Below are 24,658 nucleotides of genomic sequence, written 5' to 3' on the forward strand. Positions count from 1 at the left end.
ATCTTTTAGGATTGCACCCCCTTCTTTTGCTGAGAGGTAGTGTGTTCAATGAACCTGGACATGTTGACTTGAATTCCCCAATTTGTGTCGAAAATTTGCCTGTATGGAAATTTGTCTGGAATACTCTTCTTGCCGCCAATTTATGTTGCAAGTGGGAGCTTGTCTTTGACTCTTCAGAAATGAAATCCTTCAAGAAATCTGGAATTTCTTTCCATACTTTCGCCGAGTCTGAAGACTTTTCTTTCTTGATGCCCGAAGACTCTTTCAGGTGCCTTGAATTTGGAGAAGAATTTGATTCATCTCCTCTTTGTTCTTCTTCTTTCTTTCTGTTTCCTCTCCAACATTTAGTCAAAATTTGATTCTTTTGGTTGTGGAAAATTCCACACTTAGCCATTTTTCATGTATCAAACCTTTATCCACCCGTTCATTTGATTGACCCTTGATTTCATGTACTTGTCAAATTTATTTTCCTGCTCGATTGTTGGTCTGATTTCATGTGAATTTGTTAAAATTAGTCTTTCCTCATAGCGTGCCGGCTTGATGGTCTTCTTTTCTCATGGATCAAATTTGAGGTCCCTGATCCAACATCTTTACATATTTCATTTATGCCTTGGACAAATTCGTGTCTGAGTTTGATCAACCTGCTTGGACAATTTTCAGTCCTATCTTATGTCCTGACTGTGAATGTGCCAATTTATGTTTTCTCCCTCTTAGGCTGTCTTAAACCTGGAACTTGAATGTGTCCGACATATTAAGGTTTGTGTCTTGGAACAAATTGGTGTCAGTCTTTATGTCTTGGCATGCTTCATGTCAATTGGCTTGTCCTCGAACTTGGAATATTCTTGGACAATCATCCTTCATTTTTTTATGGATTGGAAAAGTTCGGACAGTCACATGTCCTCGTCTTTGGCACATTTCGGAATTATAATCAGACAATTTGTCTTGCTCTTTGTCATGTCATCTTGGCAGGCTTCAGAAGTATGATCGGACAAATTGTCTTCCAATCTGTCAAGCCATCTTGTTCTTGGAGAGAAAAATTTCATGCTCTGGATTGTTTGGCATGCTCAAAGGCTTTCCTCTTGGCAGGGCAAAGTTCACATATCCTTGGACAATTTTTTTATTTGCTCAAATTTTGTGCTTAGTTTCTTTGGACAAAATCTTTGGACATGTCTTATTCCTCAACAAATTTTGGATGACTTTCTTCCTTGGATATGAAAGGGCGGACTTTCCACATCTTTGGACAAATTTTGGTTGATGCTTCACTTCAAACTTGGAAGGTTATCACATGTATATCGGATATAAACAATCTTCCTCTTCCAAGGAGGGTTTGGAAATGATTAAAACTTCCTTGCTGACCATGATAGCAGCAGTTTGACAATGTGAATTTAGATTACTTTTTTTTTGATAGGGCAAAATTTATTCTTCCTTGGGCAAGTCCACTTTCAATTTGCTGTCTTGGATGATCTTGGATGAATTTTATTTTTTTGGCAGATTTGAAAGATTTTTGAGAAATCTATGTGCAGATTTGAATTCTTTTCCCAAGGTAGATTCAAGGATGATCAATGGTGAACTCAAAATTTTATCAACAAACCTTGGTGATGGCGAACCTGAACCTTTTGAATGTCCCTTTCAAACCCTTGGACCTGCTTTATTCTTCCTTTTGGAGATGTTCAAGGTAGAATTTTCTCCTTCAAACTGTTATCAATGGCGAATTTAAGGAGAATATCGAACTTATTTTATCCAAACCCTTGATTTTGCTTTATTTCCCATCCAAATTCTTCTGAAAATCTGATAATCTAGTTGGATTTTGGAGCTGCTTCCTCTGAAGAATTTGAATTTTTTTTTCTTCAAACCCTTGAATTTATTTTACTTCTGCAAAGGTAATCTGATAATATGATCAGATTTTGGCATGAATTTAATAATCTTTATGCCTAAGAGCTGTTCACCTTGATTTCCAAACCTATAGACATGGCAGATTTTGAAGTTGGATAATCTGATCATGCATTGAAGCTACTAGCTTCTCTCAACTTTGGCGAATTTTGACAGAGTTTTGATGCTTCGTTCTTTGCTATACAAACTTCTTCTTGGCAAACAAAGTATTAATGAATGGGCATCATGTCTTTATAGCTTCTTATCAATTTCTAGAAGCTTTATGTTTTATTCTATCTTTAGAAAATTGAAACCCTTTGCCTCCTTCTAGAAGGAAGCTTGGAAGATTCTCAAAAATTAGAAAGTTTTATTGTTTTATCCTCCCTCTAAGAAGTTGGAATTTATCCTTAGAAGCTTCCATCATGTTTTAGAAAGTTTTATTTGTTTTAATTCTCCTTCTAGAAATTCAAATTTGAGGAAGGCATGCCACAATATTTTTTATTTTATTTAATTTAATTTAATTTAATTTAATTTTTGACTTTAATTGCCAAGTCATCTTACTTGCCATTTTTAATTATCTTGGAATGCTATATCATCTTTTATTGCCAACTAGGAAATTTATATATTTTTTATTCTATGCCATCTTCAAGTGGGCCCTACATTCTTTCTCAAGCTTTGGCGAATTTTGCACATCTTCCTTATGCCATGTTTTTAAAGTGGACTTGGAAAGAATTTCTTGCTTGTGCCATGTTTTTAAAGTGGACTTGGAAAGAATTTCTTGCTTGGACATGAGGTGCACTTTAAAAATTGTTTGACATTTTTGGTGCATGAATAAGCTTAACCTTAGGTAGGAGTTAAGTAACCCTTTCCATGAGTTAGTTAACCCTCGGTAGGAGTTTAATATTTGTTGGACAATTTTTAAATTGATTCTGCTCAAATTTCTTCCACATTTTAACTAATCGTCTGCCATTCTACCCTTGAACCTTGTTGAACTTGTCTACCATTTTTATTTCTTCAACCTGGACGAAATTTTCGATGTGCCATTCCTCTTGCCATGTTCATACCTTGCTGGTTCATGCCATGTTCAACAGTGTTCATGCCATGTTCATACCTTGCTGGTTCATCTGGACAAAAACCTTAATTTGGATTTCCATTTTGCTTTTTGCACTTGGAGACCTCATTTTTGAAATTTGAGAACATGGGTAGGAATAATTTGGCATGGGGATCAAAACCCTAATCTCAGAAAAAAACAAATTTTTCAAAGCCCTGCTTTTTACACTTAGAGGCAAGATTTTCAAATTCTGACAAAATGGGTAGTAATAAAATAGCTCAAAGAACAAAACTCAGATGCCAATTTTTAAAAAGCAGAAAAAGCAGAAAAAAGCAAAAATTTCTAAAAATAGTAGGTTGTCAGAAATGGCTCAAAGCAATTGCGATTTTCGTCCTTCAGACCTTCTGAACACTTTGGCAGCGTCCAAATTCAATTCTGTGCATAAATTCTCAATCTAGTCTGGATGAATTCTCAAAAACTTTAACTCATTGTAAAAAGACTGGTGATTAGCAGATGCGTCGCCAAAACAAAACCCTAAAAAGCAAAAAAAAAAAAAAAGTGGGGGGGGTCCCCATTTGCAATGGGGTGATGTGTGAAATAGGTCACAACAGTTCCATAGTCATTTCTTGGAAATCCAAGAAACAACCCACTATATCTTTTTCTATTGCAAAGGCTAAATTTAAAGCTGTCACTTTCGCTGCTTGTGAGGCAGTTTGGTTGAAAATAATTTTATAGGATTTGCAGCAAATCCAGGATGGTTCCATAGTGTTATATTGTGATAATCAGAGTAATACTTAAATGAGTAAGAATTCAGTGTTCAATAGCAGGACTAAGAACATTAACATCCAAGAACACTACATCAGCGAGTTGTTTCAACAAGGCTTGGTTGAATTTGTACATTCTCCTACTACGATACTTGTCAATATCTTTTTAGAGCCCCTTTCTCATGACTGCTTCCAAACACTTCACACTTTACTTGGTGGGGGGAGAAATGGGATAAGCTAATTAACATTTTTTTTTTTTTACAACGTTCATATGGGGGAGAATGAAAGCACTTAATTGCTAATGAACATTCTTAGTCATTAGTAATTTGTTAGAAGGTAGTTGGTCAGATTAGTTGGATTTGGTTGTGAATCTGATTGGATAAATGTGTACTTTGGATCAATGAATTTCAATAAATAATTTTTCGTGTTCCCTTTTGCCACCAAATTATCTCTGCGTTTGTGTGTTGATGATCTGCAGATCATCATTAGGATTTTGTTTGTAATTATTTGATACCTTCAGTTTCTGATTTGAATGCATCTTAGTAACCTTTCAATTGCAAGGAATAATTTAGGGTGTTCTAATTTGGTGTCTTTTATGTTCCATAATGATTTCCAAAATTGGCTGACAAACTTGAAATCACAAGCATAATTGTGCTAACCATTCACTTGTTAGCGGTAAATGAGAGAATTTTCTAACCAAAATTAGGATGGGAAGTATATAATGACACCTGTAATCATGCCTGGAAGCTTTTCTGATGCTTATTAAATCCTCATCTGGGGTACATGCAATCAAATTCTATATTATTTTCTATTGTATTATTACTGAACGAAATATCAGCAAATAGGCTGTCATCTTATAGGGATTTCTTTTCAAATCTTAGTTTGGGATTTTGAGAAGTGATGGAGTTTTTGATTGAACGTATTATAGTAACCTGACCCAGTAAGTAATATTTTTAACTAACTAGAACATCTTGGAATAACAAATATGATAACATATCTTGCTCTCTTAACAAGACAGAACTTTGTAAAAAATGTCTATTATCACATGAATGCTATTGCTCCACCAAGATTATAGATAAGAAGATCTCTGGGCATATTGTCTTACACAATTTCCTACATTAAGAACTTCCTAGGTCACTTTGTTCTTTTTTAATCACTAAATTCAAAATTGTTATCATATGGACCTGTACAATTTTCCGTATTAAGAATTCAGAGGCTTCTTATTACAACAGTGCATTGATGAACACTCACACCCGCATCTTATATTCTCAAGCTATACGGGTTAGAATCAAAGAAAAAGTGTAGCAATGTTAACATGGGAGCATGCCCAACGGGACTTAAACTCTGGCCATCATCATGACAGCTAATCCATATCTATTGTTTCATTTGAAAAAAATAAGAAGTAAATTCATGTAATTCGACTACTATAATACCAATTAGACTTGTTAGATATGTGTTGGTCTACTAGGAAAACATTTGAATCTAAATTACATCCTTTTCTTAATTTTGATACAGGAGCAGCCAGGTAAATGACCAGTCCACCTAAAAAATTGCTTTTTGGTCTTAATAATTCAACTGTCAGAAGTACCTTAGTTTGTGCTCTAAGTTCACCCATTCACTGTCCTTTTTTGTGAAATTCACCCATCTGCTGTCCCTTAATAGATGATCTGAATTCACCTATCCGCAGACTCTAAATTTATGCCGGAACCATTGCCAGTTATCCAAGAGCTAATTTTTGCAGTCCCTTTATTTATGGCAGAATATTTTTTCCAGATATATACAAGAAAAATATTAAGCATGACATCTATCCATTTTTCAGGGAGATAAAGGAAAAGGTTTTTGCAGAAAGAAAGCCCATATTCCAGAAAAAATGAAGGATCCAGAATTAGGGAAGGTACTAGGAGAAAATGAGGATAGATTTGTTCTGGGTTTTTCATTTTATTAAAGAATCCACCTTTGAGTTTAGAACAGGAATACATTTGTGTAAGATTCTAACTGTCCAAATTGAGGCTAGTTGTTTGATGATATGGCTGTGGGAGAGTTTCATTCATCTTGTTTCCTCAGTGAGTGGATTTCATTCCAGTTGGAGTAGTTTGGCATCCACGAGTCCAAAGAATTGTCATAACCATCGTCATGATTTTTTTTAATTATTTCAAAACCTAGGTATCCTCAGGAGAATTGACACCATTTTATTAGATGCACTAAACATGTGTTTAAACCAGTTCACTTTTGCCAGCTTGCTTCAGCCTGTGCCAATATAAGAGTCTTGGATCATGGTATGGTCATCTATCAAACCATAATTGAAAGGGGATTTTTAATCCATTATTGTAGTTGGAAATTCCTTGGTAGATATGTATTGCAAAATGTGAAAGCATACACAAGGCACGTGATTTGTTTGACAAAATACTTCAAAAATATGTGGTATCATGGAATACAATGATTGTAGGATACACATAAAACAGTGTTCTTGATAAAGCTTCAAGAATTTTTAAGAAATGCAGCAGAGAGAAAAAATGTGGAAAAGGTGTGATTTTCACACCCAAAAAACATGGCTTTTTACTTTATTAAAAATTATGAAAATGGGCTGTGCCATGATGGTGTGTGTGGTTTTGAAATCCTTCATTTGGGCTTTGTGGCCTTGGCCCTATTGAGGGCACTACCCCTAGACCCTTACAAGGGTTATTTTCCCTCAAATGCACTAGGGGTGTGTTGGTGTCTGTTTTATCATCTACCAGACATTAGAATAGGATACCCGAAGGTATTCTATCATCTCTTGAAAAATCACTACTGATTCCAAGGTTTATATGTGCGAACAAGTGACTTTAGTGGAATAGCTTCTTGGGTAGTGTATGCTGAAAATATCAAGGGGGACATAGGTTAACAAGTATCTTGAATTGTTGGACTTAGATGGATCTAGCAATTTTAAGCTCTCTTTTTTTTTTTTTGATTTTCGGGGGATTTAGACTTTCAAAGGAAAAGGAAAAAGGGATAGGGTTTAGGAAGGCTAATCTAATCCTATGAACTCTGGAGACGGTATCAACTGAATGCTCTCGGGAAACCAAACTTTGTTTCGCCACACTAGGGACAACTACACAAAGTCGGTGCAATCTTCGATGGGTTGCGCTTATGATTGAGATGTTGGGATGCACAGAGGACGGGCTTAGACTAACTTTGCACGGTAAAATGGAAATCATCCATTTACCAAAAGTATGAGCGGAGATACACCATCAATTGACACTTATCAAATCCTTCATTCAAATTAACAACAATGAAAGCAAATCTAAATTAATTTTAACTAAGTGTTGAGGAAATTGAAACCATGCAAATCATTCAAACAATAGGGATTACAAAGCAGCGCACATGCAATATATTATCTGGAAATGACCTTACGCAACAATACATCAAAAACCTCACACCCTCCAAATGAGAGGAGGCAACCTTATATAGTTTTTCAAAATAAATGAATGGCCGAGATCAAACAATGATCAAGGGCCAAGATTGAAAGTTATAAACCCTAATTAGGGTTTCCCAGAATACTATCAGCTCAAATGAATAAGAGGGTGACACGTGGTGCAGCTGCTAATCTCACTGAGGTGAGTGTCCACTTTCCTCTTTCAGAGATTCGACGTATCTGGACACAATGAGCTTGACCTCCTCCATGGTGACACTTGGCAAACTGCCAATTTGGAAGTCGATGATGTCCACATCATTGGTACAGGTAGCGAGGATGCTCTCCCACTCAACCGCTTGGGCAAGAAAATTTTCATCGATGAAGAGAAAATTTGCAATTTTCGAGAGATCGCCTTTGTCAATCATCCCTGAATCCTTGAAGAAGCCAGACTGGATTCTGTCTCTCAGGTTTTCTGCTTGCAAATGTTTCTCCCTTATGCTTTCCTTCTTCCAGATCTCTGACGCCACATGGAATACCTTGCCCAGAATCTCTCTAACACTTTCCTCTGTCTCAAAGCACTTGGTCTCGGATTTCTTCAGAACGTCAATTCGAGTGACCAAGGCATAGTACCATGTGCTGAAGTCGTACCTGTCTCCGGCTTGTATGATACCTGCATCCACTAGGCTTCTCTTCGACAAGCCTCGGATAATCTTCAGATGTGGGAGTATTTCATTCTGAATTTCATCCACATCCTCCCAATTGATGGCTAGATCCTGGATACGATTGATCAGTGAAGAGGCTGACTCATGTGCCGATACTAAATTCTCTACCAGTATGTCAGCACGCGCCGAAGCGTCTGAAATCCACTCCTTTGCTTGAGTGTACAAGCCCTTCATATCATTATAATCCTTCATCGATCCATGTTGAAGAGGTTGTGGCGGAGTAATCGGGATCTCACGGTTGAGTGGTCTGGTAAGATGGAGAACGTACTTTCTCCACTGTTGGTTCTCTTCTTCAACCTTCTTCCTCTCTTTTTTTTCATGGGCTAGACTTGCCTTCAGAGCATTGCAAGAGTCGTCAAAATACTGGACCTCTTGGTCTTGGGTGGGCTTACCCAGCTCTATGGTGGTAATCTTGTAATCATCCGCAACGACATTGTCCCTAGTCTTTCCTTCTTTGGGCACCGCTAACTGGACTGTCTTGAACCCTGCACCACCTCTCTGAATTAGAGAAAAATTTCTGGCGGGATTGGGTGGTTTAGTTATAGCGGGCTCATTCACCCTCTCCAGAAATGCTACAGTGACCTCTTCAGAACAGGCCTTCTTGGGGACCTTGGCCTTTATTCTTTCCCTCAGCCAATCCGGAATGGTTGATTGCTCTACAGTATTCCGGTCAAACTCATCATCTGCCTCTCCTGGGTTTGCTGGTATGCCATCCAAGAAGATTGTAGGCGCTTCAACTTGCTCTCTGTCTGGACTTTGGATGACCTCTTCCACTACTTCCCTAACCGGATGAGAAGGCACTCTCACTTCATCATCAATCATGCAGATTTTCATCTCTTGCTCCCCAATTGCATTCTGATTGGGCACAATGGAAGCGGCACTCAGGATGGAGTGGCCTTCACTGGACTCCCTTCTTTCACCTACAACCCTTTTCCCTGTGACCTTTGTGGAGCTTCCAACCAACTCCTTCCTCTTTCGAGACCCAACACTTTCTGGATTTCGGGCATCACCAACAGAGGTACAAGGATTGATGGATAGAGTATCATCTACTCCCATCAATTCGTAGGTCAAGGTCACACCTTTGGCCTTTAACTGCCTTGTCTTTTCAGACGTCCACCACCTCGAATACTCAACCACTGACCTCATGAGGTCTGCTAGATCTGACTTGTCCCCCTCTGTCCAATCTATTAAAACTAGGGGTTCATTTTTCATCTTTTCAAAGCCTGGCTGTTGAAGCTCTAGGCTTTCCTCCACTTGATCGGCAACTCTGAATACCTCTGTTGCTCTCACCATGCTCAAAGGAATTCTCGACCATAATCTCTTCCTGATCTCGAAGCTATCGGCTGCATTAGCCCAGTAATCTTCTAGGTCCGGTCTGTGCTCAAATGTTGTTCCTTCGACCTTCTTTATCTTGTGGAATGGATCGAAATTCCTTCTTGCCTTGTATTGATAGAGGCGATACCAGACTAGCTCCTTCTCAGCGGTCGCAACAGCTTGTGATGACGGACATGTTTCCAGCCCATTGCCAATTGTAAGTGAGGACGTTCCTGCCTTCTTTTGCTTATCCCTTTGAATCACTATATACTCCTCCAATTGTCTTACAACCTCGAGCAACACCACTTGGTTTGTAGGGTAAGCTGGAAGCTTGTATGGAGGTCCGGAGAATCCTTGAATTCGGAGGTAAGTGAACTTTAGATATTGGATGTACCAATATCCGAACCGATTGATGAAGTCCATAGACTCTTGAGAGAGTCTCTGGTGCAGCCCACCTTGCAATGTCCGAGTGATGTGCATAAGGAAAGTATCATTCACTCTTTTGAAATGGAATTTCTCTTCCATGTGGAGCTGGGGATAGCAATCATACATTGGAAACTGGTTCTCCTTGTTCCCTACTTCTCCTCTACAAGTGAGACCTCTGTATCTGTAGGTCCTGGCCAAGGAATAAAACAGGTAAGAACTCATGAAGAAAGTCCTATTCGTCTCTAGGTTCCTCAACTGGTTGTCTAGGTTGTCGCTGATCATCTTGGCCCAGTCTATCATTTTTACTCCATTGATTATTTCATTAATGAAATAATACATCCAGGGTTCAAATGGAGCTCCCTGAGGGTTTCCCATTATTATATTGAGCAGGATGATCATGTCTCCAATGTCTTCCTTGAAGTATGCTCGCACTAGGCTCTCCCTCTGAAGTTTGGAGGCGCCCTTCCTTGGCTTGTCTAGCCAGGAATGGTCAACTATGGCATCATATTCCTCCAGGTGGTCTTGATATAGATTGTTAGCTTTGTCCTTTGTCATATACACTGTGTTGTGATACTCTAGGATCCTGAAGGCCTCTTTGATGGCCTCATCACTGATGTTCGCCAGTACCCTTCCATCAGGTACAACAATGTCTTTATTGATGGGGTTGTAATGTTTGGCACATTCAGCTACTAGTTCATTGCATTGCATGGTGGGGAGGAAGCTAGCAGCATGCACGATGCCACTCTTCATCATCTTTCGCGCAATGGTGGTAGGCACAAGGTTGTCCAGACCAAACATTCGCTTCTTAAATTCCCTCAGATTGATGTGTTCGAGGTTGGTGTCGCTGATTTTCTTCCATTTTGAAGTCATCCTCGACTCTGGAGGAGCATCTTTATCCACTTGAAATTTCATAATGTCTAGGACCTGCAAACAAACAATGAAATTTTAAGTTAGAAAATAATTTGCAAAATTTCGAAAAAAAATAACGGGGCTGTGAAATGGCTAAGTGTCAGAAAATTTCATCTTATACTTAGCCATAAAAACTTGAAATTTCTTTTGAAAACCTTTCAATCTCAAGGATGGTCGTGATCGTAAATCAACACTGAGTGTCATAACTTTGAAAAACTTTCTTACTTAGCCAAAAAAAATGATTTTCTTTCTCCAAAATTTTCGAAAAATCATTTATTAAATTCTGGAAAATATTCAGAAAAAATCCATAAATCTGTATCATGAATTTAGTTTGACCTTCGAATGGATAGAATTAGGGCTAGAATTTTCTCAAGAACACTTAGAAAATTCAGAAAAGGTTCAATAATTCTTCTTCGTACTAGTTGTCTTTCTCCAAAAATCTGTGGAACTTTTATCAAAAAAGTTATTCAACTTCCAGCAATATCCAAAAATTTCTCCAGATGATCTTCAAACTGAAATACTTTACTAAGCTCTCCTTAGTAACTTCGAACGTGTTGGTGTAGAAATGAAGTTTGCAATGAAGTATTTGTAAATAAAATTAAATCCTCGATTAGAAACCCTTAAAATCTTCCAACTCATATTTCCAATTCTAACTTCACTCTTTAGGAAAGTGTTGTCATTCTAAGTTTGAAGAAAATATCTTCCAAAAGTTTCCAATTTGGCTTAAGTTGAAATAATTATTAATCTTCCAATATTCTCTTTCAAAAGCTTTCTATTTTGGAATTGGGTTTGAAGTCCTTGGAGGAGTTTTGTGACATCACTTGCATTTTTGTTGATTTTGTTTGACTTTCATGTGTAGGCGGACTTTTGGAAGCTCACCTTCATCTTCTTCAAGCTTTGGCGGACTTTCCTTACCTCTCCAAGGTATGGCGGAGTTTGATGGCCTAACCATATGGTATGGCGGAGTTTTGGAGGCTCTTCTTTGGGCTCCCCAATTTGCATGGCGGACTTCCTTGAAGGCTCCCCTTGGGCGGAGTTTTGGAGACTCTCCCTTGGGCGGAGTTTTGGAGATACCTCCACCAAGGCGGACTTTGGTGTTACCTTCTCCTAGAGCGGACTTTGGAGGCTCTTCCTACCTTGGGCGAACTTCTATGGCATCTCCTTTGGGCTCCCCAATTTGCATGGTGGACTTTCTTGAAGGCTCCCCTTGGGCGGAGTTTTGGAGACTCTCCCTTGGGCGGACTTTGGTGAGTCCTCTACCTTGGGCAGACTTCTAAGGACTCTCCTCATGGGCGGACTTTGGAGGCTCTTCCTACCTTGTTGCTTGCCAAGGCGGACTTCTAGATAACCTTTCATCAAGACTTGGAGGCCTAGGGTGGACTTTTCATATGGCTCTTCCTTCATGACTTAGCATCTTGGGCAAAGTTTGTTGACTATTCCAATATGGGCGGACTTTAGAGGTGGCACCAAGGAACTAGGATAGGGCGGAGTTTTAGGTGTTGGCCACCAAGGCTTCTCCAAAGCATGGCGGAGTTTTGATACCCCCTTTCCTTGGTCTTCTTGACCTATGGCAGACTTTAGAGACTCCTCTACATGGCGGGCTTTAGGCTATACCCCTTCATGGTGGACTTCTAGACCTCTCCTCATGGGCTCTTCCTTGGCTATCCTCCTTCCTTGGGCGGACTTCTAGAGGGTCTCATGGATAGGGCGGAGTTTAGACACGGCTCCCACATGGCGGACTTTGGAGGGCATTCCTTCATGGCGGACTTTGGAGTGTTGACCTTCAACATGGTAGGATAGGGCGGAGTTTCAAGACCATTCCCAAGGCTTCTCCAAGGTATGGCGAACTTTTGGAGGGCCCCCCCCCCAACATGACTTATCCAAGACATGGCAGACTTTCTTGATGTGACCCCAAGGCATAGAGCGGAGTTTGTTGGTGACTCTTTCACCTTCACACACCTTCCTTCTAAGGCGAAATTTTGTTGAGGCTTCCATATGGCGGACTTTCCACACTTGTCATGACATTCAACCTTATCCATTAGCCATACTTAGACAAAATTTTGGAAACTTTCAAAATTTCACATCTTAACCAAAATTAACCAGATTAACTTGAAATTTGAAATCTATATTTAGGCAAACCCATCTAAAGCGATACAACCCCTAAAATGTAGGGAAGTAGCTTTTTAGGTCAAAACTCGGAGATTTTAGGTCTTGGTTGAAGCTGGCCAGTGGTGTAGGTGCAAACCCTAGATTCCCATCCCGAAAAAGCAAAAAGCAGGTTTCCCTAAAAAATAGGGAAAACTTTCTAAAAATAGCCATATTGGGGATTTGGCTGAAAATGCCAAAAATGAAACTTCCTAAAAAATAGGAAAAAGCAAAAAAGCAGACTTTCTAAAAATAGAAAGTTGTCCAAATTTGTCCAAATCAATTGCGATCTTCGTCCTCTGGCTTGTCTAAGCACTCTAGTGGTGTTTGTACTCTAGAATCACATGATTTGCAAAAACTAACTTTCAATCGTCAGGGCCTGAACTGCTCAAAACTAGGCAAGGCTTAGTAGAATTGAAGTGGAAGGTCATAGGATACTAACAAAAATCCTAGAAAGCAGGAAAAGAGAGGGTCTCCATTTGCAATGGGGCGATGTGTGAAAAAGGTCACAACAGGGTGCTACCCCCAAACCCCTAGGAGGGCTGTTGCCCCTTGATCCCACTATGGGTGTTGCACCTAGATTCCCACCTCACTCATTTGATACATTTGTATTTGCATTTTGCATTAAATTATATTTTTTAAGTTGTTGAGTTTGAGTCAAGCCTAGTTATGGGAACTATTGTATGCATATCCATCAAAGAAAAATTGATAGTGGATTTTTATTAAATATTAGAATTTGCCAATGCCTTGACAAATATCTATGCCAAGTTTGGAAGCATACACAAGGCACACTATTTGTTTGACGAAATTCCTCAATAACATGCGGTCTGTTAGAAAGCCTTGCTTGCAAGATCTGCACAAAAAGAATATTTTGAAAAGGCCTTGGAACATTTAAGAAAATGCAATTGGCAAATGTAAAGCCAAACATCTCATTTTGCAAATTTTATTTTTAATAGTAATCATGGTTTGCAAACTTTGTGAGTACTCTTCTAGTTGCCAAGTACTCTATTTTTTTGCTGGGTGAGTTTTTACAAGTTTGATTCCCACGTTTTATAGACATAGGAAAAACGTGAGTAAAAACGCTGACACATGTAAAACACTAGTTAAAATGCATTTTTCACACGTTTTTTTGCCATAAAACCATGCATTTTCTCTTTCAAGATATCAATTTTTAGTTTAATACATTTTGTAATTGAATTTTGCAAAAAAAATATGTTTCTTTAAGAAATTTTAAGTTGAAGTACTTTTTAAGTTGCCGAGTTTTTGCTGAGTTTTTATCGAGCATTTACTAAGTCAAAAAATTTGGGCTTGCCGAGTACTCTTTGAGTTTGAGTCTGTGAATTATGATAGTAATAATTATTAATATTAAATTACTATTATATTATTATATTATATATCAACTTTATTAACATTGTACAAAGCGTAAAAATATCGTCGTACATTAAAAAAATTAGACGCCTATATTATTTCTGATTTTAGGCTACAAATATGTATATATTTATGGTCTTTATACATTTTTGTATGTTGGAACCCACAATGAACCCAAACCTAAAATGTTTTTCTCAAACACTTACCAATATTGGTAGCTTAGGTGCTAACATGTCCAAATCCAAGAGGTCCTGGAATGTTCCTATCATGCACCTCAACTACCTTATCAACCTACTATTGTAGCATACTACTTATGAGCCCTCATGAATGCTCAAAATTCATCAATCAACCGAAGTCTAGGGGCTCATTATTTATTCATGTGATCTTTTCTGACAAGCTTAACTAAAATCTTTGCTTCCATCATAAACCAAAATGAAGTTGCTGGTCCTCTAATTACTCGTCCAAGCATCATCTCAACTGTGAATTCAACATCTTTAGCTAATTATCAGCCAGATGTTATGCAGCCTGATATCTACCCCTTCTTTTCTCTCTCTTTCATTTTTTGTAGTCTCCAATTATTGCAATTGCATGATTCAGATCTTCCTTATATGTATAAATAGGGGGGATGCTCTCTCGTAAAGAGTTTTTGGCTCTTGAATGTAATAGAATTCCTAGATTTGTTTTTGAAAATATTGCAACTGGAAATAAGATACAAGAAACTTCCATCCCACTTTCTTATCATCCAGATCCTAGAATGGGCAAGGGGAGAGCATACGGTGTTCAGGATTACAATCAACTGAAATGCAGCAATTGAAAGGAAAGCACCAGGTAGCAAGCCAGCCAAAACCAATTATTCAGTAGGGTGCATATGCAAATAATGAAAGAAGTAAACATCCACTTTTTTAATTGGGAATTACAAAGGAACTTCCACTTATTTAGTGGGAAAGCTTATACAATATTGAAATGTAAAACCAAGCCTCTTCCACTTATCCAGTGGTGAGCAATTACAACATTACCACTTATTTAGTGGGGTAAGTATCGGCATTAAATGAAGAACAATCCCATAGTTGGTACTACCATCCAGTGTTACAATGTTAGCTCACATATAATCATGTCAAAATAGATGTATATCTACCGTTACAAAATGGTAATAAAAGAAAGTACTGCTGAAAACCCTCAAAATGAACCCAAAACCATGGAACTAATTCACCCAACTGGAAAATAACAACATTGTACCTTAGAATGATGAGTAAGAAGACTAGTGCTGGTCTGAAAATACTTCTTTGCCTTCTGGTAAACTAATAATGCAGGTCTGATATAAATTTACTGCAATGGTAAACTCTAACCAGCTGAATACACCACTTCAAATTCACACCAATGAAATGAAATACACCTCCAAACATGTGTAACCAGATTCATAATGTATAGATACCATCATCCAAGCAAGAGAGAGCAAGGAAAGGAGGGAAATTTTACTATTCAGCATTCATACCTTTGCCTGGAGGTAGTACGGCCTATACCCGGCCGTTCAAATCTGCATGAACCCCACTCTAAACTCTTCAAACCAGTAAGTGGGCAATGAAATAAGGGGCGGCCAGACTTATAGAATAGTATTTAACTGATTATAAGTCTCATGGGATTGAATAGAACCCCCAACTTGCCATCGATAGCTGCAGGTCTGTTTTGGAATGCTATGACCCAACCAAAGATAAAACACTAATATCACCCTTCAATCTCACTAAAAATTTCTAAAAACACTCCAACAACAATGTCAAAACACAACAAAGATCCTCATATCTGCAACTCAAATTGGAGCTTCAACCTGTGGCACAATGGTGGCCTTTGAATGAAACCACACCAGCTAGCTAGTGGGGTTTGTTCCTGAAACCAACAACTCCAATAGGGTTTTTGTCCTCAAGAAGTTTTGCAAGAACTCATGTCCATTCCAACAGCATAACAGTATCATTCACAAATCTCACTCTTCAAATGAGCCAACATCCTCCTTATATAGCTTTTTGGAGGGAAATATTCAATTTAAAATTGTAATAATTCATTTTTCATCCAAAATGACCTTTTTTGAAATATAAATAACATTTCAATGTGCAAAAAGGCTCGTGATGTCGTAAGTGTCCACTTTTGAGCTCACTTAACACCATTTAAAAAAGATATTACACTTAAGCTGTCACTGTAATAATATAACATTAGAGACAAGTGAATATTTATATTATTTTTTTTCGAGTTGCGGAAAGAAATTAAACAACATCAGAATAAAACTATGATCACATCAACATGATACTGAATGTTTGAAATGATGATCAGAGCCAACTGGGTGGCTTACTAAAAATATACCGCCCCTCCAAGAAGTTTCAAGATCCCATCAAAAGTTGGAAACCACTTCTAAAAGTGTCATGATGATCCATACCATCAACTGAGCTCATTGCCCTAAATAAAGACCCTACGATAGTAAACTTGTGCAGTTCAAGAACTTTGGAGTTCTCCCAAGCATACTAATTAGCCTTTGGAAGAACTTGGAAATTAGGCTAATTGTTCACAAATCACTTTTGCTAAAAATGAGGACATTACATTGAATAAATACAAGTTCTTTTTTTGGCTTTTGTTCTTCAAAACTTGTTGCAAAGAGTGTTCTCTCTCTTAATGTTATGTGTGCAAGAGTTGTCTACTTATGGTCCTTAAGTAAAAACAAGCCTACTTGTATGTATTTGAAAGTTGTAGGCCTTGTTGATGCCTATTTGGAGTTCTACCTACTAGTGACTTCATGGAAATATGTTGAACCATCCCTAACTACAATTAGAGTGTCCATCGTTGATACGTTGGTTGAATGCTATAGGGAGAGTCATTTAATCACTAGTATTTGCCACATCACCCTTTTGTTTTATTTTCATTACACTGTCAACTTTTATTTTAATGCAAATTTATAACCCTATCCCCTTTACTTTCAAGCATCTTCTAACTCTTTTCCTCTCTCTATTTAGATTAAAAGTTAAATTGCTTTAGACTAGCTTCTTTTTAGTAAGTAGTATAATTGTAGAATTAAAAGACAAAATTTGCCTTCGTAGGTGTTTCCCACATGCTTCAATAAAATTGTGAACACTCAAATTTTCATATTGATGGCGTTTCTTACAACCAATAAATTCATGAGTGCATGCTTTTTGTTGATTTGGTGAGTGGTGCTACGGGTTTGTTCGCACACTTAGGAAGCTATTTGCATATACTTGTCTATGAGTGCAAGTCCTTTGACTTTTTGTCTTGTGGCTATTGCCTTTGCACCACCCATTTTTATTGCATCCAACCCTCCAAAGAGGTGTGCCAATCCAAAGTAACAACAGTACTTTGCACTACTCAAACAATCCATCAAACCATTTGTCATTAGTAATGGAAATATATACTTGATAGTGATCTTCTTTATTTCTTTGGAATTTATACACATCTTTCGCCTCCTTTCTTTGGTGGTAGTATTACTAGTGTTGCACAAGGACTAAGACTTCCTCTAATTAATTCTTTCGTCAATAGACCCTATGACTTAGAATTTATCTAATTAATCCTTTCTTCAGTAGACCCTATGCTTGCCTATTCAACTCTTCATTTTCCATTGGCATCATCCTATGAGTACCATTATTTGTTAAACTTTCACCTAGAATCAAATTCATATGGTGATTGGTACTCATCATTGGTGGTAATCCTTTTGGCAATTTATTTGATATTATATCATTAAATCTTGTTCCCAACTCACCTTCATTTGTGCTACTAAATAACTTAGGAACTATAGCCAAATACAACTTCTCATGCTTCGATCCTTAAGTAACTTTTTACCATCCATCAAACATATTCTAGTGACACCACTCATTTCATCTCCTATGCCCTTCAACAGAGTAATAATATGCTTCTCAATCCTTCATCAAGGTGTCTATGGTCTCTCTTCCATTATGATTAGATTTTTGTCAAATTGCAATGGTCTACCCAACAATAGGCAGCATAAATCTATTGGCATAACATTACATATCACCTCTTCATATTAAGCTCATATCATGAATTTTACCAAACATTGTTCACTTACCAATACCTTGTGTTCTTTTTGCAACTATCATACCCCATATGGATTTGGATGCTCAATATTTTTCAATTTCAACTTCACCATTTCACTGGGCACAAGATAATTTGTACTTTGATCATCTACAATTACCTTACAATACTTGCCTTTAGCTATCATATTGTTTTGAATAAATTCTTCCTTTGTATTGGATTAATACTCTCTTTAGTCGGTTTCACCAAAACTCTTCTCATCAATAGTGAATGAACCAGAAGTGAGTCATCTTTTTCTGGTTCATTCACTTGACTTAGTGATGCTAATTGTTTTTCATTAGTATATCCGGCTTTATAAATAATTTCTAATCTTTTTGCATTACTTACTTGAGATTGAGGAGATTTAAATGCTCCATTCTCTGCATTTCCATACTTAAAATAGGTACAACAAAAAGATCTGCCTCTACCAAATTTGATCCATAAATTTGGATGTAATTGACATTTGGACATGCCATTTTAGCTGTCAGTGAGTTGCTGAGGAGCCCAATAGCAGAGTTTCAACCAATGCAATGGGGTTATTTTGAATATTTGCCAATTTCTTTTATGCTTTGGGATGATATGGAACATCTCAAAATTTATTGGAAAATGAGCCACATTGGAACCAAAGATGGACTGGTCACCAAGAGGGTTTGTATCTCAACGGTAGAGCACCCCAGCAGCAAATGGAAGGTCCTAGGTTCAACTGCTAGCTGGTCCCTGAAAAGTTTAGCTGGTATCAGAGCCCAGGTCAGCAAAGCCAATCCAAGTTAGGATCCCCAAGCATCTATAGTGTGGTTCAAAGTGGGGTGTTGGAAAATGAGCCACACTCAAACCAAAGATGGACTGGTCACTAAAATGTCCAGTAGCTCAGTAGTAAAGCACTCCAACAGCAATTGGGAGGTCCTAGGTTCAACTCCTAGTTGGTCCATGAAAAGTTTAACAAAATCTTCATTGGCAGATGAGACAACTTTCAGGTTTGATTCAGCTGATTTTGGTCCCCATAAATGCAGTCATGTTGTAGGAGAAAAATGAATGGGCCTATGAAATCAAAAAATGGATTTTATTGCATATTCAGATAGTCCTCTTAAAAAATAGTACAATATCAAGAAAAACTAGACTTAATATTGAATCTAGATGTAAAAGTTACGGCCCTTGGAAGATCTTGCTGAATTAGGTGTTTGCCCTTGGAAAATTGCATATGCCTTGGGAAACATATAACTATTAAAGGGGCAACTGGACTTGTATATTGGTGGAAAGTTGGAAAATGAAGAGTGTTGTAGTGTTTTCTTTTCTATTTTGGACATTATTGTTCTCTTTGTTGGGATGGAAATCAAGAAGTTTGTTATGAACCTTCTAGATTCCTAGAAGAGGAGAGAACATTCTAGTTGATGGTGTGTAGAGCCATTGTGGAGGGTGTATGTGTTTTTGAAGCCTATTTGTAATAGGGGAGTGTGAAATTGAGTGTTGTAGAGCTCTTCAGTGGTGTTGGAGCTTGTCGGGGTTGAATTGGTCTTTCTGAACCCGTTGTACTTATTGTATTTCAGAATAGGAAGTATTTGCCTCCTAGACTGAACCTTTTAACTTGGAGTAGGTTTTCTCTAGATAAATGTGTGTTTCTAAATTTTGAGCTTCTAGTTCCACATTTCTGAGTGTTTAGATCTTTGTTATGTGTGCTTTTCATACCTTTTGTTATTTGTAAGCCATTATGGATGGTAAATGCAGTTGTCAAAAAGTATTAAGAGCTCTTGTATACAAAACTCCATTGTTGATGAATTTGTGTGAGGAATATCCTCCTATTTTACTGGTCAAAATTTGACTCCGCCTCTTTGAAAATTGTTTGATATGTCACCATGGGAAGAACTATAACTCTTTCTTTCTTCTGTTTATCATGACCTTGTCCTCTTCCGCTACCTTGTCTTCTCCCTTTCTAAAATCTACTGCCTCTTCATCTTGGCTTACTTTGTCTGATCTGAAATTTTCTGCTTAACTTCTTCTGCTTTCAGGGCTATTCTTCTGTTGTCTCCAATCTCATCATACTGAACTCCGTTTGGAAGCTTCCTCTCAAACCATTGATGTATCATGCCAGCTTTTCTTGATCTACTTCATGGTGATTGGATCATTGGCCCTTTTGTCTTAGCCTTAGGTATAGCAATTTCTTAAATAGATATTACATTCTATAGGGATAAACTTTGCTTCCAATTTCAACTCCGTCCTGTCCCACTTTACGATCTTTTATTTCCCTCTTCCATTTCTCTGCAATTCGACTTCCTTCCAGCATATCACATGGCCTTTCGATTTGTTTCTAGCAATATTCACTCTATGGATTTGAGATCTCTTCATACTCAAAAGTATTCTTCCATCTCTGTTAGCCAATCTATCAATTTATCGGGATTCAAACTTCTAGAATAACTAGGGACTTCAAATGGAGTTTCCATACCAATCTCTCACAATCTCACTTCTCGATCTTCTTCATACTATTCTGCAGCTTGTTCATTTCCTCTTTTTTCTTCTCCATTAATTTTATCTATTCTAGGTACATGACCTCTTCTGCAATCTTCCTCAGCAACATCTAATTTGACTTGAACATTTCTCATCATATCCCTCATTTCTTCTATCTTTCCTGCTATGTGAGCAGCACCTTGACCTCTACTCACTCTTCATGGGGACATCTTGACTTAGCTCTAGCATCGTGGTATTGACTACCTCACGTCAATTCTTTGCAAATAATTTAGATACCTTCTACTTAACACCACAATACTGGAAGATAACTTATTTTGTTTGATACTATTTAATGTCAGACTCTCACTTGGTGTTGGGCACAACCTGCTTTGATACTACTTAATGAAGCCATCAATGGAGGGTCCAATAAAGGACTATCCAACCATGCAACGTATCACAATATTCATGCGCAACACACAATGAAATGAAAAGTCAACATGAAACTATATTTTATTGATTTAATATCCAAATTACATTCAAAATTATGCTCCTGGGCTTACAATCAAATCTAGGCCTTAGTCTTTGATTACAATGAAAAATAGCATAAATCAAGTATGTGGCTAGAGAATCCCTTACAATCTGTTCTGATCTTATTCTCTTGAGTTGCCACTGAGCTACTCTTTTCTGTCTTTCTAAATTGTGCCTGTATTAAGTGATTTTCTACCTTTTTATGGTGAAGTTTGATATAATAAGTAACACCGAAAAAAAATGTAATAAATTGCTCCATGCGCTATGGTAGAAGGATCATGGGATTAATATTAAATGAGTTCAACTTTGATTCCGGCATGGTATTGGATGCATTACTATGAATCAGGTAGATGATCACCTTCTTCTGTGCAAAAAGATATACAAGATGAACCTTCCTAATACCAATAATGTCATGAGTGAAATTGGCCATTAGTGTGAAGTTCAATTTTATGGCCCAACGCTTTTAAGATTCCTTACCCTGGTGCAGCAAGCCACAATTTATTATATTGCATAAAATACAAAACTGAAGACATGGACATTTTCATGGCAGCCTGCAGATGCTATAGTTAAACTGCTATGATGATTGGATATAATTGCAGTAACGCTGAACGAGAATACTAACTATACAAAAACTGATTGTTTGAAGACAAAAACAAGATTTAAAACCTGCAAAAGACAAACAAGCATAAATAAATTATTTTTGGTTCATCAAGATTGTTTATGGGCCTAGGATGCTCTTACATCAAGCATCATACCTATTTGTACCTAAGCAATGGGCCATTTCATAGACATCTTTTTTATAAATTGGAGAGGAAATATCCATTCATATTTGTTGCATGGATAATTGATATACTTTCACTTGAGGCAAGGACTGAGGAGTATTTATTGCAACAGATGCAAGACAAATTTCAAAACCTTAGGCAAGTGTAATGTGTTTTTGATAAGAATATGTGGTTGTTATCAAGTCTATTTTTGTTTGGTATTTTTCTTAAAACATGATAATTCTTCAGTGCTTTACAAGAATTGACTAAAATTTAATTCCATGTTGGATTTCTGCATTATGCTCTGATTTTTGGTATTTCTCTTTGCAGATTGACAAAATGAATGATCTTCTCTCAAGATCCTTCAAACGATATGGAAATCTTAGGGAAGAGGCTATGAATGATTTGGAGAGTGGGCATGATGTGGAAATGATAAGTATCAACACTGAAAAAAACCTAGGTAAATTCTTTGATGAAATTGGCGATGTGAAAAATGATATGGATTTGGTAGAAGGACTGCTGAAGAAGCTGCAAGATGCAAATGAAGAAAGCAAAACCATCCACAATGCTAAAACTATGAAAAATTTGAGAGATAGAATGGATAAAGATATTGAAATAGTTCTCAAAAAGTCTAAGCTGATTAAAGGAAAACTTGAAGCTCTTGATAATGCCAATATTGCAAACCATAAATTGCCTGGGTGTGGGCGGGGGACTCCCACAGATCGAACCCGTACCTCAGTTGTGAATGGGCTGAGAAAGAAATTGAAGGATTTGATGGGAGATTTCCAGGTTTTGAGACAAAAGATCATGGGAGAATATAGAGAAACGATTGAAAGAAGATACTATACTGTCACAGGTGAGCATGCAGATGAAGAGACCATAGAAAACATTATACAAACAGGGGATAGTGAAAACTTTCTTCAGAAGGCCATCCAAGAACAAGGCCGTGGCCATGTTCTTGATACCGTACATGAGATTCGAGAGCGCCATGATGCTGCCATGGAGCTTGAGCGGAATTTACTTGATTTGCATCAGATATTTCTGGATATGGCTGTTCTAGTTGAAGCCCAAGGAGAGCAACTCAATGATATTGAACATCATGTTACTAATGCTGCTTCTTTTGTTAACCATGGAGCTCAGCAGCTTCAAGTTGCTAAGAAGCATCAAAGAAGTTCAAGGAAATGTATGTGTATAGGCATTATTTTGCTTCTGATTATTATTCTGATTATTGTTGTTCCTATTGTAGCTAGCATGAAAAAGAAGAAGTAACATTTTTTTCAAAATGGGGAGCATATCCTTCTCACAGAAATTCGGCCTCAGCTACATGATTTTAACTCCAGGCTGTATTCATACAGATTATATCCAAGTGGTAGGTCTCGGAAAGTGCAGACTAGTTCCATTTAGTAGTGATCAATTGATTGAAGGATTTCTGGGTTTGAATATCTGTTTTCTTCTTGTTTTTTTCTTCGATGCAATCCCTGAAAATGTAATACTGTGTTGAATTTGGTTTGAGAGTGACAAATTACAGCAGAGATGGACTCCTGTTTGATGTTCAGTTTATAATTTATATATTTGTTCTCTGGTCTGTTCAATTTTTTTAGAATAAACTTTGCTTTCCTATTCGTCCATGAAAAGATATACTTATATTCATCCAAGTTATGCTACAAGGATGGGTTGTTCGTTGGCTGTTTTTCTGAGGTTTTAGATTTAATCTGTTTCCATTCAACCTTTTAGAGTTTGGTAGGAAATTCTGCAATGCCCTCTCACAATCTAAGTAAAATAAATTTATGCATCATAGTAGATATTTTAGAGATCTCAGGAGTTTTCAGCAATGGGTTTAGTGTTTCTGGGATTAACTGAATAATAATTTTTATTGTCCAAAATATGGTATTCAATTTTTTAATTTTTACATATTAGATAAATTTTGAGGATACACAAACCTATTTATTGAATCTCAGGACAAATTTTGTTGCAATGTAATTAATTAAACATCCTTAAATTTCAGTTGAAATACTTATTAAAATTATTGGTGATATCATGATAATATTTGGACATCTATACCAAATAAAGATTGAGGAATTTTTATTATGAAACTAACTTTTATCAAGCTGACCATTTCCCTGGTTTGATGTTGCTTGATATGATGTAAATACCTTGTCAAATTCAACAGTCTCAATTGAATCAACATTCCAGATGTTCCTTTGTATTGCTGCTTTATAATCAAGTTTTTATAGATTAGGACTTACTTTTCAAGGATCTGTTAGGATTAACACCTAAGACCTCTTTAATGCATACTGGGATGCTCTACCACTGAATTACCAGTCTTTTCTGTGACCAGGACATCTATCCTAACTATGATACAATGTAATTTCTATGTCCCAGACAGGATCAAACCTAGGGTTGTACTCGTACCACAACACGACCAAGTTTCTCCAAGAAATTCAGTGCCCTCCTTTTTATTTTATTTCTTTTGATCTTTTTGCCTTCCAGTCTTATTTGGTTTCTATTTTGTCAAGATTTAAATTAAACCTAGTTACCAAAAGTTAAATTGATTTATTTTTAAAATTTAAACTAACAAATATTTGATACTTTAATCAAGTTTTATTTATGGGCATTGTTTTCGATATCAAACAACAGCAAAACAAGGGTGCTGACTTTATAGCAAATAGCCCGTACGCAGCTTTAACCAGCCATTAACAACACCAAATAATCCAAACTATAATATCAAAAAGCAATTTAGAGTAAACTTGGCAGTATGAAAGTCTATAACAGTATAATAGTTTATAAAACTTATACGACAGGAAACCCAAAAAATAGCCAACAAGTAGCTAGGCAAACAGGCTGCCCCAATCTTCCGTTTGCAATATAAAGAGATCTTTGTAATTTTCTTC

The 24,658-nt window shown here is 37.2% G+C and overlaps 1 protein-coding gene across 9 annotated transcripts in view; it reads left to right on the plus strand.

The window, feature by feature from the left end:
- Positions 1-23,374, plus strand: part of LOC131064641 (syntaxin-125) — a 30,478-nt gene extending 7,104 nt beyond the window's left edge. For all 9 annotated transcript variants that reach the window (XM_057998848.2, XM_057998857.2, XM_057998849.2 and 6 more), the window contains one exon: positions 22,098-23,374. In XM_057998848.2, the coding sequence (XP_057854831.1) occupies positions 22,107-23,036 (930 nt within the window). In that variant the 5' untranslated portion in view covers positions 22,098-22,106 and the 3' untranslated portion in view covers positions 23,037-23,374. The remainder of the gene's footprint in view (positions 1-22,097) is intronic.
- The last annotated feature ends 1,284 nt before the right edge of the window (positions 23,375-24,658 follow it).

The sequence above is a fragment of the Cryptomeria japonica genome, chromosome 9 (assembly GCF_030272615.1).
Source record: "Cryptomeria japonica chromosome 9, Sugi_1.0, whole genome shotgun sequence".
NCBI classification, from domain to species: domain Eukaryota; kingdom Viridiplantae; phylum Streptophyta; class Pinopsida; order Cupressales; family Cupressaceae; genus Cryptomeria; species Cryptomeria japonica.